This window comes from Watersipora subatra, chromosome 9 (assembly GCF_963576615.1).
Source record: "Watersipora subatra chromosome 9, tzWatSuba1.1, whole genome shotgun sequence".
Lineage (NCBI taxonomy): Eukaryota > Metazoa > Bryozoa > Gymnolaemata > Cheilostomatida > Watersiporidae > Watersipora > Watersipora subatra.
The window spans coordinates 62,428,301-62,446,629 of record NC_088716.1 but is presented as its reverse complement, the minus strand read 5'-3'; the positions used below and the strand labels follow the sequence as shown (position 1 = coordinate 62,446,629).

Here is an 18,329-nt window from a genome sequence, read left to right as displayed (position 1 = left end):
AAAAATTAATTTTTTTTTAATTTTGTAAATTAACAGACTTTTTTCTCTAAATGTGATTTTTGTGCTGTGGATCAGAACCAACCAATAGGCTATCTGTTATGCAGCGTTCTGGGTCATAGCATAACGTAAAGCCAGAAAGAACGAAAACGCCGGAGAAGAAAGACGTAATCCAAGAGGCGGCTCTTGATAACATCACTTGCCTGCGTACCATCAAAACGGCCATGTCCTCCAATGAAGTTGAACCAGAGCCTGCACCACAAAGTCCTGTTACTCAAGAAAAAAAAGTAACAGGTAATGTAATATTACGTCTATAGTCAAGCCGGGGGCCTATGTGTCGCGTAAGATTTTAAAGTGTCTACGGTTGTGTTTTAGCATGCAAGGTGACGGGTGTCGTGAAGTGGTTTAATGTTCGGAACGGGTATGGGTTCATCAACCGAGATGATACAAAAGAAGATGTGTTTGTTCATCAGGTAACGTAATACAATTAATCTTCAACTATTCGTATGTTCATGAGGTTTTAATTAGCAACTTTTTCCTTAGAAATTGTTCCGTAACGACTATTGTATTCGCAATGTAAGGCTATGGTGAATTGACTTTTTAAGTATTTCGTTTATAAAGAGCAAAACATCAATAATTGAATGTTTTCCGGTTGCCGAGTTGTCAGCAACATGCAACCTTGTGTTAATGAATGAAGTGACATAAGTTTTGTGATGAAGTACAATTATAATAACATATTTAATAGCATTTCATCATTCTGGATCTGTGTTATCACGTACTGGTCTTTGAAAGAAAAAAATCAGCACTAGTGATACAGAGTAAAATCTTCTGCTAAATGATCTACTAAATATTGCAGTCTAACTCTTTTGCTACACAATTAATTTTTTACTAAGACGTGATTGTGTTTGAGCAATCCCTTGAATCTATTATGTCTGTTTAGCTTACTGCAAACATATTTTTCAAATTTCAAGAGCTTTGCTGCACAAACAATGGCTCTATGATCTTAGCCTGACATGTCTGGGTGTAAAGGCAAAATAACCTCGACGACTGGAGGATGCTCAATTGCAGAGAGCGGTTGTATATCGTTCTTGTTACCACTGGTGACATTTTTGGTAATTGAACCACGCCCTGTTTTTTGCAGATCAAATGTTCTAGACAACTAAATTTTAATTAGTTTAATATTCGGTAAAACCTAATGTTCGGAAATGGCGTATATAAGCTGTCATAACTTTTGACCCTAAAGGTCTATAGAGACTAATTGGATACCAAATAGATCAGAACAAAATTACCGTTAGTTAGACCAAAATTAGTTTGAAACTTGTATTACAAGTGTTTCTGTCTCTTATTAGCGCCATTATCAGAATTTTCAGCACCAAGCTTATGCTGGCACGTCAATAGTACTAAACAGATCTCAGTTTGTGTCAGTATCAACTCATTCGCACCCGACGCGAGTTAACTTGGGTATTTATAACGTTGCTAGACACCCAACACGAGTTATCTAGTCTCTGATCTTTACCTCCTCCTTGTATCATTATTTTTAAATTATAAAAGCCGATTTTTGATCGGTTGAGAAAAAAAGATTCTGGCTAATCAAAAAACTTACAAATATGCTTCATTGATATCTCTGGCAAAAGTTATAACTAAAATACTAGACCCATATCGAGGTCTACCTAGACTGTAAATCATTGTTGTGACTTAGATTTTCATTCGCGATCATTTTTTTCAACTCCAAAAGTAAATACCCTAGGACACTTATGTATTCGCCTCATCTAATTTTCGCGTTTTTGCGGAGTCATCCTTTCGCGAAAATTTCATGAGCGAAACTGAACGAATGATAGCTCGATGATGGCGATGATGATAGCTATCATAACGATAGCTCGTTATGATAGCGAAAACGCGAAATTAAATAGCTTTGGTTATTGATAGTCCAAGAAACAAATGGCAGCAAGCGATCAAATTGCACCATTGATATCGTCCACACAATTCTATCTGCGGTTCACAATTACAAACTAGTCCCAAATTGAAAAATTTTACCAGTGAGCTGGACCTGAGGCATCTAATTATGTTTGTTCAACTGCATTTATTTTCACATCACTATATTTTCACACTCATCAGAGCTGCGGAAATAAGTTGCAGCGAAATTTTATTCTGTATGCTACTCACGAAACTAAATACTAGCGAAATATACGTGTCCTAGGGTATGCAGATTCAAAAGTGATAAGACAGTGAAAATCTCCATAAACCACATTAAAACATTATTTTTGATGTTCAAGTTTTCATTAATTATTAGTTTTGCCAATTTGAATCTTTATGCTCGAATAAAAATGCACTTTCTAGGCAGTCAGTCGGGAGTCAACCCAAAGTTATCATTCACTTTCGATAAGATCATATTGATTCTTAGCGCTGTCTATCAAGTCTGAAAAATCAAAAATAGTTATTGAACATATTTTTAGTATTTGAAACATGTTTATGGCAGTTTATTTGAGTTATATTGGTAGGTAGATTAGCTATGTTTTGGTTTGAAGGATGAGACCTGCGGGGAAAAGTTTGAAATTAAGAGTTTTGTGATTTTCATGTTCATGACTAACTGTATATGTATAAATAATATTCATAACTGTTTTTATGTAATAAATAATTTTAGTCAAACTTTGTATATTTTGAAAATCGGAAATTTTCTGAAACTACCTTCTTTGAGACGCAGATCTACATGAAAGGGATATGAGTTGTCTATATGAATGTAATATCATCTGAAAGAGGTGACTTCGCTGGTTCTTGTGAAACTTGAATGAGTAAATTATCTCTGTCTCTTGTAGTAGTAATTTGAATTATAGCAACTTTCTGAACTGAACTGGTATTTGGAGCTAATCGCCTGGAAATTAATCGGGTGCGAATGAGTTGAGGAACTCGGTGAATATCCGGGTGATTAAAGTCTTTGCACAAGCAATTTATTTTTATTCAACACCAGTTGCCATTCCAACTTTCAAACTTCATATCATGAGAAAAGTGTTTTGTGCAGTTTAAATAAATTAAAAGAAAAAATGATACAACTGTAAAGGTTTTCAAACTTTGTCAAACAATTGTAACTTTCAAACATAATAAAATGAGAAAAGCGTTTTGTGCAGGTCAAGTAATTTGAAAAACAAAACCATTATAAATGTGTTTAAATGTAAATGTTAAATAATTAGAAAGTAATAAATAAATTAATTCCGTTTTGCTACGATTACAATAAAATATGATTTGATACTGATACAATTAATAAAAACTGAGAAAACAAAATGAAAATCCCGAGTATGTTGAATAAATAATACTAATAATTCTTGCATAGAAGTGTGCGTGTATCAAAAAGGTTACCATTCCAGTAGAAGCTATCCATCAAAACTTTGAATACGACGATACTGGTACCTCACGATACTGGTACAAATGTAAAAATGAGATAATTGACTTTTTGTCTGGTTATTTGTTTGACAGAGCGGAGAGAGAATGTAGAGGCTATTCCTAGTCGATAATACAATTGTACGCGTGAGAAGTATTAACTTTAACAGATTTAGCAGTCGAACCTTACGTAAAACCGAAAATAATTTAACGCACATTTGAAATTAAAACAGCACATTTAAAAATTACTAATAAAAAAAATAGTCAATAGAAGCAAAAACAGTTTTTGAACAATTTCAAAAAATGCAAAAGATAATATTAGTTAATAATCAAAAGTGCTCATTTGGTGTGCACTTTTGCACTGTATGAGTGTGCATACGCCACACAGTATCCTTCGTTTTTTCGTGATGTCATTCTATCCTTGTCTGTCATCTTTATGGACAATTTTTATCGTTAAAAACACGAAGCTCCTGCAATTAATTATGGCAAACAATGGTCTTGTTTGCAATTTTTTTTATTTTAGTATCAAAACAACACAGAAAAATACTATTAATCAAGAGAATGACGATCGTTTTCTACAAAGATGGCGGCTTTTTCGTGGACGAGCGCATGTGCAAACATGCGATGTCAAAAAACGATGGATATGATAATAACAATATATTATAAGGACTCCATATACCTCAGTGGTTAAGCGCCTGGTTTGAACCTTGCGGTTGTAATTGCCGTTAGTTCAAGTCTAGCACGCAGGGACCTGTGCAAGTATTAATTCGATTGGTTTACACTGTTACTTAGAAACAGCTTTTGTAAACAGCCATGTGAATGCCGGTATTCCAGCCATTAGGGTTTCCGACACACCCTACACAATGCCAGAATAACGGGCATTAGGGTTCAAAGGCTTAGGAATGATTTTCAGTTGTTTTTGAATTAAAATAATCATTTTATTTAGAGAAATTTAAGCGTCAATTTCAAATATTTATTTTTGGAAGGATTGAATGCCGGAGTATTATCTAGTCCTATTTTCTTGCTTTAGCAACTACATTTGTTGGTATGACCGATTCATGTTCAGTTTGCTAGACCGTTCAATTGCTCATAACAATACAATGCTATAGTATTTATTAAGCATTATTTATATAAGTACAGTCAAACATGGATAACTCGCCCACGGATAGCTCGAATACATGGTTAACTTGAACGGTTTCTTTGGTCCATTCCCACGTAATAATAAATTGCTATATATAACTCGAACTCAACACTGTTAACTCGGAACTGTTTTTTGCCCAACGGCTACCGAGACGGTGGTTATTGCTTTAGAAAATCACTTTATTCCAAGCCATAGAGGTAAACCTGAACTTTTAGTAATTCATAAGCGTCGTTATTACCACCATCGGCAAAATATTTTTGTCAACGACTTTTCTAAAGGTTTGGTGAAATTTGATTTATATCAAACATCCGCTTAGCGATCGCCCTTCGGAAGCAAGGTAAAGTGAGGTAATCTTTGCACAAACTTCAAAAAAAAATCGGCAAAATTGTTCGTGGGTAAAACGCTCAAAAGAAAAAGATGTTTTTTCTTTTGATCATTTCAACAACGATCAAGATTCCATCACAGATCTTGCACATTTTTATGTTTCTAAGTACTGATTCATGTTTAAAATATACATAAGCATACATGTATGACAGGCAATGAACCACATTCAAACATATACAGAGTGTGCTTGTATAGCTTATATATATTTTCTTCTTTTTAGGCTCTGCCCATTTTTGCTCTTACGCAAAAATGGGCAGAGCCTAAAAAGAAGAAAATTTGGCTCTGCGACATTTTGCCAATGTCAATCCAAAAAACGTCCTGGCAATAACATCACCTCAAACAACAAACCAATCTCAAGTGATAGAAAAATCTCTATACTTTTTGATAAAAACGTTTTAAACTTTACATTAGAAGCATTTAATTTGAAACAAGCCATTTGTGCTTTTGATTTATATTATAGTTTGTATATGTACATGTATCTACTAATAAATAAGTAAATACATGGACTTGTGACAGCGCTCTGATAACTTGAACGCTCTGATAATTCGAACACTTTCGCTCGGTCCCGTGAAGTTCGAGTTATCCATGTTTGACTGTATATAGTATAAATTATAGTATTTACTCAAGCATTTACACATTTTTAAGCATGAAATCTAAGCATATTTCGATTAGGTTGTTGAACTAATACTTCCCTTTAATCATAAATCTGCTATGATAGGTTCTTCAAGTGTTCAAGTGTTTATGACTGTATCTTCGCACAGTACTTTGCAAAGATACAATCATAAAAGGTTATGTATTTCATATTTTAGTTCAACCTTGGTAAGATAGGCGTAATGGCAGTAACAAAAAATATCCCGCCTCGAATATTGCTGACAGTATTTTGTTATAAAATCTATTGTGGTAAGAAACAGAAGGGTCAATCACTAGACCATTGTCAAGAAGTGATACAGGAGTTCTGAGAAACGTTTATCATAATATAGTCACATGTTTGTCAGCTTATAATTTGCCCCATTTGTCGAAACATCCCATTCTATATCTCAGTGTGCTTTGCATGAGTTTGTGGCTGGCTACCTAGGAGTCTGTTCTGATGTCTATTATATCGCTATTGCAATTTTTTTGAGAATTGATGAAGTTTACCATCAAATTTACGTTTTGTTTTGACCAATCCGCAAATACTATAAAAATGCATGGAAGTCTAAATTTTGCTGTAAGTAATTGCATCAGAGCTATGCAACATGCATACAAACATATATAACATGCATACAAAGCAGGGTATCTTACTGCGCAAATAATCTAAAGAAATATTTATTTGTTGCTGCCTTTTGATTCAAAATGGTTTCTGAAGCTATACGCTTCAGAAGCCATTTTGCAACATTCCAACAGGGGGGGTGTGTTCGGGTATAATAGTCCAAGCTCCGTTTTTAGATTTCGAAAAAAATGAGACAGTTCCGTTTTGAATGCCGAGACAAAATTGTTAATAATTTCTCCTAAGCTGAGAAAATCTGCATGTGTACCTCAGTGCTAATTGACACTCTCTGTGACACTCTTGTCTGTATATGCGTCCAGTTATAGCGTCCAGTTATAGCGTCCAGTTATAGCGCAAGCACGCTGATTGTTTTGCGGATGCGGCCATGCGTTATGATGCCCCTGTTAAGAAATATTTCTTCTAAGATTCGAATACTATATCTGGGGTCAAGGCATGTCTTTCTCGCACGGGCAGTTATATTATTCTCGTGTGGTCGTATTCCAAGTGTTGATGGATAGCTTTTGGTGGAACGGTATCCGTTTTTATACACACACACTTCTATACAAGAATTGTTATTAATTCTACATATTCAGGATTTTTATTTTGTTTTTTCAGCTCGTATTAATTGTATCAGTACCAAGTGATCGTTTATTGTAATTGCAGCTAAACAGACTTAATTTTGCTATTACTTGCTAATTATTTCACATTTACATCTAAAACTTTTTTGATTTGTTTTATGTTTTTAAATTTATTTGGCCTGCACGAAACATTTACCTCATATGAAGTTTAAAAGTTAAAATGGCAAATGTTGTTATATTTTTTAAATACAAATCGTTTTGCACAGCTAGTTGATAAAATATTTTTTATTAGTTTATTGTGGGAAAGTTTTGGGTAGATCTGTTGACATCTCAATCTGTGATCAATGTTTTTGTATAGGTACAAAGGTGAGTCTTCAAAGGCTTTTCAGCTCAACTTATTGTCAATGCGCAGGAAAACTGTAAAGCTATATTATATTAGTTATTATAGTTATATTACATTGAATATTATTGACCAGTAAAATATATAGTGATATGGAGGTCTTGTAAAAATGTGTGGCTGGCAATGTGGAAATGCACTGACATCTTCGTCTATGTCCACATCAAGTAATGGATTTGGTTACTAAGAATGTCACTGTTCATAGTGGGTGTTCCGTCATGGCGATGTTCTGTCATGGCGGATGTTCCGTCATGGCAATAATAAAGGGAGTATTGCCCATTTTGACTTGAGTCGTTTTGCTTTTTGAAGCTAGAAAATCCAGTCAAAAGGCTTTCTCGAGCAAGCATGTCAACTATGTATGTTTTCAGTAATTTATTAACCCTTTCGCGGGCAAAGCGACGTTTTTGTCGCTTCGCGATACTCCTTCAAATGGGCGGAGCGACGTTTTTGTCACCATAGTAACATGTTTCTTTTATTGGGTCTTTTGGTTAGCTAAATGCCGTTTTTTGTTTACATTTTTTATCGATAGCAAGCTATGATATATTGGCTTCGGCTAGCCTCTAAAATAAATTTTCTACTTGCACAAAACGATCGTTGTTAGCAGTGATAGATGAATAAAAATTGCGAAAAAAAAATTAGAAAACTTTTCTAAATAACTTTTTAACTTGTTTTCATTTTGGTTCTGCTTTAGTCGTTATTTACTAAAAGCTTCGAGTTTTAATTTAGTGTATCGTCATGACGACTTCTAAGAGAACTCTCCAAGATTATTCTAATACAGCAAGAACTAGTACCGGAGTTACCAAAAGAATCACAGCTGACTGAATTTTTAGATTTAGTAGCCAGAGATGACAATGAATCGGGTTCAAATTGTGATTGGAATGATTTTACATCTGGAAGTGATATCGATGAAGAAGCTGGTAACAGTAATGATGATGAGGTGGGTGGGGTAATGCCAGTGCCTGGAAGAATATTACCAATATGAAGAGAGATATATCTCCTACAATTCATCAGTTTGTAGTAGTGACAGGTCCAGTATTTACTCCAGTAGATGCTGTGTGATGGGTACAGAAAGACAAGAATAAGCACATGGTGCGAAGACTGTGATGTGGGCCTTTGTAAAGGAGAATGCTTTTGGATAATTGTATCATAAAAAGATATACAATATATATATTTATCTTGGTAGATCTACATATATAAATATTTTTGTTAAACATTTTTATTCATTTATAATATATATATATATATACATCTGGACATATACATGTATACATATGCATGTCATGTTTATACATAGATATATGCACACCATAAATAACATACAAAAGAGTGTATAAACCTTTTAAAAGAAATTGATTTTCCGGAAAATTATTTCGCCCAGGGGGTCTGATATAGTCATGAAAATTTGTCCGCGAAAGGGTTAATTGTTCAGGCATGAGCATATCCATTAGCAGTTGAAAAGATTTTCATTAATGGTTAAGAACATTTTTTTAAAAGATCGGCGTTATAAGCTGTGCATGGAATTTTCGGTCCATACAAAATCACATTTTAAGTTCAAGTATCTGATCTCACTGTATTTTCTATTTCACTAGACTACAGTGTTTGTTAATCAATGGCTTTCTTGCAGATGCTTTTCATCATTCATCATATGGTTGCTGTATATTGTGGTATGCCTTTGCAGACGGCCATAGTTAAGAACAATCCTAAGAAATACCTTCGTTCGGTTGGTGATGGAGAAACTGTAGAGTTTGATGTAGTGGAAGGTGAAAAAGGCAGTGAAGCTGCCAATGTGACCGGTCCTGATGGAGAGCCAGTCCAGGGTAGCAAATATGCTGCAGATAGAAGGAAAGGATATCGTGGTTACTATCGTGGAAGAGGCCGTGGACGACGACCTTATAGAAGATCTGAGGTGTGGTCATTTTGCTTCAACAAAAACATTTCTTTTGCAGGAATTACTCCAGTTCATTAGTTTCTGCCCTGTTCAAGATTTTATAGAAAGCCTGATTTTTTTCAAAAGTCAGTCACTATTTTGTCTGATCAGCGAGGTTTATCTCATCATTATTCAACAAACGTACAGGTGCTTTCACTGCTTCCTTACTTAGATTCACAGTCTTATTCAATAGTTAGTGTTGGATCGTGTCCTATTGACAGCATGAGGGCACGGAGACCGGAGAAGGAGATGTTGGGCAAGATGGGGAACCAGTAGACGGAGAGGCTAAAAGACCACCCAGGCGCAGGAGATTTTACAGAAGATACAGAAATCGTCCCGTATACAATGAGGGAGAAAGCGCAGAGTATGATGCACCACAGGAAGGAGAGGGTGATGGAAATGAAATTGCTCGAGGTATGTCCATTATTGTTGATTCTCAACTGATTTGAGACATTGGCTCACCTGGTTGGTTTAGCTTATTTGTCATAAGCCAATAATCTGTAAGATAAATTTGTACGTTGTTGTTCATTGTAGATGAGCGACCGTACAGGGGAAGAGGACGCGGAAGAGGATACCGAGGACGAGGCAGGGGCTACGGATATAGAAGAGGTGGATATCAGTCACAGGGGCCTCGTGAAGAAGGAGAGCAAGGAGAGCAGCACCATGAAGAAGGGGCTGAGAGAGAGGACATGCCGCCACGACGCGGAAGAGGCCAAGGACGAAGGGGCTATCGAAGAGGCTACAGAGGTTACAGGAGAGGAAGAGGGCGTGGTGGTAACACCGAGCAGTCGGAAAGTCATGTCACCCACACAGGCGGTGAAGAAGGTGCTGCAGATTCTTCTGTCCAGGAACATAGCGAGGCAGTCACTGTTTAATCATGCAACTCACACCAGCTGATGCTTTCTCTCTATCAGCCTTCTTTAGACATTTGTCCTTTTTCCAATTTGAACAGTCTTGTTTCACCGTTAATTTAGGAAAGATCTTGCTAGTGTGTTTGTAGTAATTCCTGAAAATTTACCAAAAAAAATGATAAAAAACAAAGTCAAATTAGTGTCATCCAATTGAAAGTTTCTTGCTTTTAATGTCTGTGATTGGATTCAAACAGTAACCCTAGGACATCCACATTGTCTGTGAGACACAACAACTCGTTTTCCTTTGCGGTTCGGGTCTCATGGTTATTATTTCTTTTTTACTGTTATGATTTAGCATCGATGAATGATCGCAAGTGAACTTTTGGCCGTCTTGTAATATGCAAATTGAGGTCATTCAATAAAATTTTAACAATTCCACTTTCAGCAAATTTGTGATGCATTAGTTTAATAATGGGCAACCCTGCTGATTATGGAGTCACATTTAGAAATACCTTGTATTCACACTTGAAAAAAAATAAATCGAATATTGTAGGTTTGACATAATTACAATTTACTTAATTACTGTAAATTAATTAAGCTTTAATCATCACTCCATTTGAGACTGCTGTGTGGTAAAAAACTGAAATTTTAGATTGCTGCTAATGATAAAAACCTTGGTGAGCCTTTGCTTATTGAAGGTGAAGTAGTTATTGACCAAAACAGTTGCGTGTTCCAAAAGCACTGGTAATGAAGCATATCCTGGGAATTAACCCTATACAATATTATACAATATATATACAATACAACCCTATACAATATTGGTTTTCCTACAAAAATTTGAAACTAAATGATCCTAGTTAACTCAGACAAATCTAATTTAGTATGATATCAAAGGAAGTAGGCTTTTACATGAAATGAATGCCGTCGTGTAATGATGACTACCTTCTATTAGGCCTCTTGAAGAATACACAGATATTAACAATATAATGCTTAGCCATGTATTACCATAGTGATTGTCTTTCAGCATTTGCTGCAATAACAACTGAGGCTTCTATATCTATGCTGTGCCTACTGAGTGTGGCCTTACAACCATCTAGTAACTGCAGTTTTTGTCTGGTTTCACCATTGAAAAACAGGCTGTATTGTTGACAATTTAAGGTTTGTGATGGCAAACAAAGAAAACTAGGGTGGCATGGTCATTGAGACTGCACACTGCTGAGTGTCATATAAGGTTCTGCACCAGCCATTTGCCTTCAACATGTGAAAACATTGAGTAACCTCAAAAATTTTGTTTTTATGAAAAATCCTAACCATATTTGTGCATATTCTTTCACTACCTGAGTGGTCCTTGTGCCCATCTGATACAATATTCAACATTTTATGTTACACCTTCCACTCGCTAAGTTGATTAAATATACCAAATTGTTAAAATTCTTTACAAAAGGTTGTACATTGTGGAATGCAGTTTGTCTGATTTTAGCATAGCTTTAAAGCCAAAAAATATTGGTGGAAGCACTTAAGTTCAGATTACATCAGTTCAGATGATGAGGCAAATGTTTTATCATTGTAAATACCATCAATAATGTAGGTGCTAAGTTTAGTTCTTCAAAATGTTCCTTCATATGGGTAAAGATGCAGTGCCTAAAACGTTTTTGAAATGATAACATTATTTGCTAATGACATTTTTAACATTTTTTTCGAGCTGTGCTTTTAGCATGATTTGCTAGTTGTGCAGCTAATATTATTTGCTAGTTAAGTTGCTAATATTATTTGCTAGTTGTGCTGCTAATATTATTTGCTAGTTATGTTGCTAATATTATTTGCTAGTTGTGTTGCTAATATTATTTGCTAGTTGTGTTGCTAATATTATTTGCTAGTTATGTTGCTAATATTATTTGCTAGTTGTGTTGCTAATATTATTTGCTAGTTGTGTTGCTAATATTATTTGCTAGTTGTGCTGCTAATATTATTTATTAGCTGTGCTGTTAATATCAATAGCTAGTTGTGCTGTTACTTGTAATATTATTTGCTCGTTGTGTTATTAATATTATTTACTAGTTGCGTTGCTAACATGATTTCAAAATTGTTAACGTAATTGCTAGTTCTGTTAGTCCTAGTTGCTAGTTATGCTGTTTACATTATTTAGTATTTGTACCTCAAATGTCATTCTTATTCTTCATGTTGATGTGCTTTTTGCTTGTTTATTCTATATATTATGGCCACTTATATTTCTAACCAGGCCCTATTTTGAGTAAACCTCTGGCATGAGATACTTCGGAGTACATAATCTGTTTGAGCTGCTGTTTTGACCGAGCTGAGTGGGAGTCAAGACACCATGATATTGAAAATATAGCACAGGAGAAGAAAACTCTAATGCCTCGGCAATGCCAGGCCTACATGCGCTGATGCTGATTCAGGACAATTTTTACAAAAGAGTAGCTTACCATTTTGGCCCTTAACCAATATTTACTCGCAAATTAGAGTTTTAATAGTTCTGGGAAACTGTACCCTTATACTCTCTGTACCCTTATACTTTCTGTACCCTTATATTCTCTGTACCTTTATACTCTCTGTACCCTTATACTCCCTGTACCCTTATACTCTCTGTACCTTCACACTCTCTGTACCCTTATACTCTCTGCACCCTTATACTCTCTGTACCTTTATACTCTCTGTACCCTTATACTCTCTGTACCCTTATACTCTCTGTACCTTTATATTCTCTGTACACTTATACTACCTGTACCCTTATACTACCTGTACCTTTATACTCTCTGTACCCTTATACTACCTGTACCTTTATACTCTCTGTACCCTTATACTACCTGTACCTTTATACTCTCTGTACCCTTATACTCTCTGTACCTTTATACTCTCTGTACCCTTATACTCTCTGCACCCTTATACTCTCTGTACCTTTATACTCTCTGTACCCTTATACTCTCTGTACCCTTATACTCTCTGTACCTTTATATTCTCTGTACACTTATACTACCTGTACCCTTATACTACCTGTACCTTTATACTCTCTGTACCCTTATACTCTCTGTACCCTTATACTTTCTGTACCCTTATATTCTCTGTACCTTTATACTCTCTGTACCCTTATACTCCCTGTACCCTTATACTCTCTGTACCTTTATACTCTCTGTACCCTTATACTCTCTGTACCCTTATACTTTCTGTACCCTTATATTCTCTGTACCTTTATACTCTCTGTACCCTTATACTCCCTGTACCCTTATACTCTCTGTACCTTTATACTCTCTGTACCCTTATACTCTCTGCACCCTTATACTCTCTGTACCTTTATACTCTCTGTACCCTTATACTCTCTGTACCCTTATACTCTCTGTACCTTTATATTCTCTGTACACTTATACTACCTGTACCCTTATACTACCTGTACCTTTATACTCTCTGTACCTTTATACTCTCTGTACCTTTATACTCTCTGTACCCTTATACTCTCTGCACCCTTATACTCTCTGTACCTTTATACTCTCTGTACCCTTATACTCTCTGCACCCTTATACTCTCTGTACCTTTATACTCTCTGTACCCTTATACTCTCTGTACCCTTATACTCTCTGTACCCTTATACTTTCTGTACCCTTATACTCTCTGTACCCTTATACTCTCTGTACCTTTATACTCTCTGTACCCTTATACTCTCTGTACCCTTATACTCTCTGTACCTTTATACTCTCTGTACCCTTATACTACCTGTACCCTTATACTACCTGTACCCTTATACTACCTGTACCCTTATACTACCTGTACCTTTACACTCTCTGTATCCTTATATTCTCTGTACCCTTATACTTTCCGTACCCTTATACTCTCCGTACCCTTATACTCTCCGTACCCTTATACTCTCTGTACCCTTATACTCTCTATACCCTTATACTCTCCGTACCCTTATATTCTCCGTACCCTTATATTCTCTGTACCCTTACACTCTCTGTACCCTTATACTCTCTGTACCCTTATACTTTCTGTACCCTTATACTCTCTGTACCCTTATATTCCCTGTACCTTTATATTCTCTGTACCTTTATACTACCTGTACCCTTATACTTTCTGTACCCTTATACTCTTTGTACCCTTATACTCTCCGTACCCTTATATTCTCCGTACCCTTATATTCTCCGTACCCTTATACTCTCTGTACCCTTATACTCTCTGTACCCTTATACTCCCTGTACCTTTTTACTCTCTGTACCCTTATACTCCCTGTACCCTTATACTCTCTGTACCCTTATGCTTTCTGTATCCTTATACTCTCTGTACCCTTACACTCTCCGTACAATTATACTCTCCGTACCCTTATATTCTCTGTACCCTTATACTCTCTGTATCCTTATACTCTCTGTACCCTTATAATCTCCGTACCCTTATATTCTCTGTACCCTTATCCTCTCTGTACCCTTATACTCTCTGTAGCCTTATACTCTCTGTATCCTTATACTCTCTGTATCCTTATACTCTCTGTACCCTTATACTCTCTGTACCTTTACACTCTCTGTACCCTTATACTCTCTGTACCCTTATACTCCCTGTACCTTTTTACTCTCTGTACCCTTATACTCCCTGTACTCTTATACTCTCTGTACCCTTATATGCAATACCATACCCTTCGACACATTATATTTCTTTATTATCTATACACAATGCTTTCAGCCTAAATTGTCACAGATCCACTTTTGATGTTTTTGTTTTTCTACCAAGAACAAAACCTTTGGTTATTGAGTTCAGGATTCAGGCAACATGGTTGTGGCCTCAAGAACATTGTTATGCAAGTTTTCAGTATGAATGCACAAGATCTGATCCTGCATACACTTCATCTTGTAACATCATTCTCGCTAGCATATAATGTACATAGACCAAAGACTCACTTGACCTTTAGTCATGTGTCATCAACAATGGCATTCTTGCGAGTCTCCTTACCACAAAACACTTAGCCCTTATCATCCTTTGCTTGACTCACGCATAGACTGGTTATACTTTTCTACCAATCAGGGCGTAGAAATGCAAATAAAACGCAGTTCAAACAGCTGTGATTGGAGGGAAGAACCATATGTAGTCTTGTGAGGAGCTGTCAATAAGAACTCTTCACTTTTATCTTCATGCTGCTAGATGTGAATTGCTGCTTCAGGAAGTACATAAGACTTGAGCAGAGAAAGGCTACGGAGTACTAAATAGTTGGACGACTTTGATCATATCGGAACAGTTAGGTTACTCTGACTTTTATATTCGAGGTGCTGCGGAAGTGAAGTAGACCTCCTCAGAACCCCTCATTTTGAGTGCAAAGGTAATACAGTTCATTGTCTTCAGGTTATTATATACTAGTATTTCATTTATACATTATGGTTATGGTTGCTGATCGATAGCTGTGTATCTTCTGTTTAGCAGGTATTCATCATTTCAACTCTCAACAGCAGCAACTTGGCTACTATATACAGCTCATTAGTAACATAGGTATTATGCTTAACTCTAACCTGTATAACACATCAGTAACATGTGTTTAATACTCGACTTCAAGTTATATATCACATCAATAACATGTGTTTAATACTTGATTTCAAGTTATATAACACATCAGTAACATATGTTTAATACTTGACTTCAAGTTATATAACACATCAGTAACGTGTTTAATACTTGACTTCAAGTTATATATCACATCAATAACATGTGTTTAATACTTGATTTCAAGTTATATAACACATCAGTAACATATGTTTAATACTTGACTTTAAGTTATATAACACATCAGTAACTGTTTAATACTTGACTTCAAGTTATGTAACACATCAGTAACGTGTTTAATACTTGACTTCAAGTTATATAACACATCAATAACATATGTTTAATACTTGACTGTTAAGTCATTTAATACACTGGTAATATTAATATTGAAATCCAATGCTTTGCTTGGTGGTTGACAAAGCATTGCATCTCAAATTATCCCATCCCATGTGTTTTAGCTCTTGAAAGTTTGGCACGCTGATCAAGCTGATCAATGTCGATCTTTATTAGAAAGTTATTACTCAGAATGTGTTGACATGTGGTAACAGCTGACTCTTGTAAACACTACATCGCTTATCATATCAAACACTTCTTTGAAAGAATTCGTCTAGAACTTTATCCTCTCTTACAAAAAATGATATCTTTTAAGCGGAGAGCATACCAAGCTTGAACTCCCAAAACAATTTTGACATCCGACTCAGTTTGGTTTGGGAAACTCACGCATCTCTTTGGTAATACAATGAATGCAAACTGATGAAAACTATTTCTAATATCCACTTTTATGAAATTTTTGTTTTGATTGATTTGTCGGTAGCATGGTGTGGGCTTGAATGCTATGTCGTTACGAAGAGATTTTTGTGTCGAATTTGACAAAAGCTATGATAAGCTAAAGCCTGTGTAAAATCTCACAAGCTCTGGAAGTAGAGCCGTAGTGTTTTTTAATCGACCATTTTTCTATTTCAAACTTTGCGTAACTTTTTAGAAGTTGTCTCTTCTTTTTTAAGGCTGGTAACTGCTAAATCGTCGTTAAGGAGTCTGAGTTTTATAACATTTTATTATAGTGTACACCTTGTTTAGAGCTATGCGCGAAAATATATTACAGCTACTAGGTGCTTCAGAACTGGTTGCTCACCACCTGATATCTTCGGAGTGCGAAATGGCCGCTGCACTAGGGATTTATCTTTTGGTGTTTCTTGTAAAAATAGACATTTGAAGTTTGTCCTGTGCTTTGATATGAATATAAACGCACCATAAGGTATACAGAAGTTTTATTCTTTTCAGTCCAGCGATACTTAAACAAACTGTCATGTTATATGTTGAGAATCTTGATTGTAAAATGCCACTTTCGTTAGGTGCTGATGTCAGGAGATAAGGCCATCCACGCCAAAGCGATGAAAACTCTCAAAGAATCTAAGGCATCAAATCAGATGTCAGCTGTTGATTCAGCTAGAGTTTTACTCCTAGACAATGGATCGGCAACAGCCCTGCCGAGGGTTATCATTCGCAAGCAGAGTTGCTTCCCCACAGCTCTACGCTTCCTAAAGTCTCCTCCTAAATCAATAAAAGCCCCTAACTATTCAGAAAGGCAACAACTTTTGTCTCATTCATGACTATTAAACGACTCACTCATGTATGTTTACCGTTACGTGATGGATTGCTTCACACTGGCATGACATTCTTGGCAGGTTCTTGTTTTCCATACTCGCCTGTCAGCCCAAGCGTACAATCTGTAGTGCTGATGTAAGCTTTATATTGAAATTTAGTATTAATCATGCCATGATTGCTATTTCAAAACGCATGCTTATTTCACATCCTCATCATGATTTGTTTGAAACGAAACAAAAACCATTTGGTTTGATATAGTATCTAAAGGTAGGATATACCTTTGACCATTTTATAAGAGTGTCCATTTTGCAAGTCACTCGATAGTAAAGTAATATTTAAACAAAGCCTTGTTAAGAGACACAGCCACTTGGAGTCTCACTACGACCCATTCAGACCTATGTAAGCAAGTTTTGCGGCAGTTTGATTTCCCTTTATAAACATCTTATATCAGCTGACCGTATTTGTAGGTAATAAGCCGAGCTTGTTTGAAAGCTGTCTATCTACAAGAAATATTCCTGGTCTAAACAACTTGACCGGACTTTTACCTCTTGACATCACTTAACCTTCTGCTGTTCATAATAGTTTTAATACTAGCCAAAGGCATGATATGGCAGCCAAAGGCATAATTTGTGACGATGTAACAACGCTTCCTTTACAGCCTCATCTAGGCTGTTCCATTTATATTTCACTAAAGTTTTTACTTTTCTTCGAAATTTGGAAGAGCGTCATCTAATTATTGGTACATATAGCTTTATTTTTTTCCTCTATTTACTCAAGCGATCTGTGTGATGCTTAAAAGCTTAGAGAATAAGTGGATGATCATTTTTCAAAGTATTGAGGACGCCCTGCCTGACAGAAATAATTAATCACAACCAGAAACTGGCTGATTTATTGGAAAAACAACAAAAGAAAATTATCATCTTTGTGTGAATAAAGTGATTCAGTTAAAAAGAAATAAGCATCATTCATGTTGAAACGGATATAAGACTGGATAGTGTGGAGTTGTCATGTCATAGTGCTCTTGGACATGATCTATTAGTTCGGTGTAAACGTTACAAAAATGTCGCATCTACTACCCTCATACACAAATATTATAAAGATGTGGCATCTACTATACTAATACACAAACAAACAGCTCAAGAGACATCAGTTCTCTGCATATTATAAAAAATATAGAAAACCCAAACACATGCAAACTTAATCACACTTGGGACATGATCTGTTGATATAGATGGTCAAGAGATATTATATTATAGACAGACTTGAAAACACCTTGAATGTTTGTATGAACTGGCTTGG

The 18,329-nt window shown here is 35.8% G+C and overlaps 1 protein-coding gene across 1 annotated transcript; it reads left to right on the top strand.

The window, feature by feature from the left end:
* Window positions 1-120: 120 nt before the first annotated feature.
* LOC137403648 (Y-box-binding protein 1-like) lies at window positions 121-10,331 on the top strand. The gene is made up of 5 exons (XM_068089627.1): window positions 121-291; window positions 373-470; window positions 8,794-9,021; window positions 9,264-9,456; window positions 9,577-10,331. Exons 1-5 carry the CDS (start codon window positions 222-224, stop codon window positions 9,915-9,917), a joined length of 930 nt encoding a protein of 309 aa, XP_067945728.1. The 5' UTR covers window positions 121-221; the 3' UTR covers window positions 9,918-10,331.
* The last annotated feature ends 7,998 nt before the right edge of the window (window positions 10,332-18,329 follow it).

Excerpts from the sequence above, each read along its gene's own strand:
- LOC137403648 (XM_068089627.1), top strand. The coding sequence starts at position 222 with ATGTCCTCCAATGAAGTTGAACCAGAGCCTGCACCACAAAGTCCTGTT. Across the intron at positions 471-8,793 it reads AAGATGTGTTTGTTCATCAG|ACGGCCATAGTTAAGAACAA; the intron begins GTAACGTAATAC and ends ATGCCTTTGCAG. Across the intron at positions 9,022-9,263 it reads GACCTTATAGAAGATCTGAG|CATGAGGGCACGGAGACCGG; the intron begins GTGTGGTCATTT and ends TCCTATTGACAG.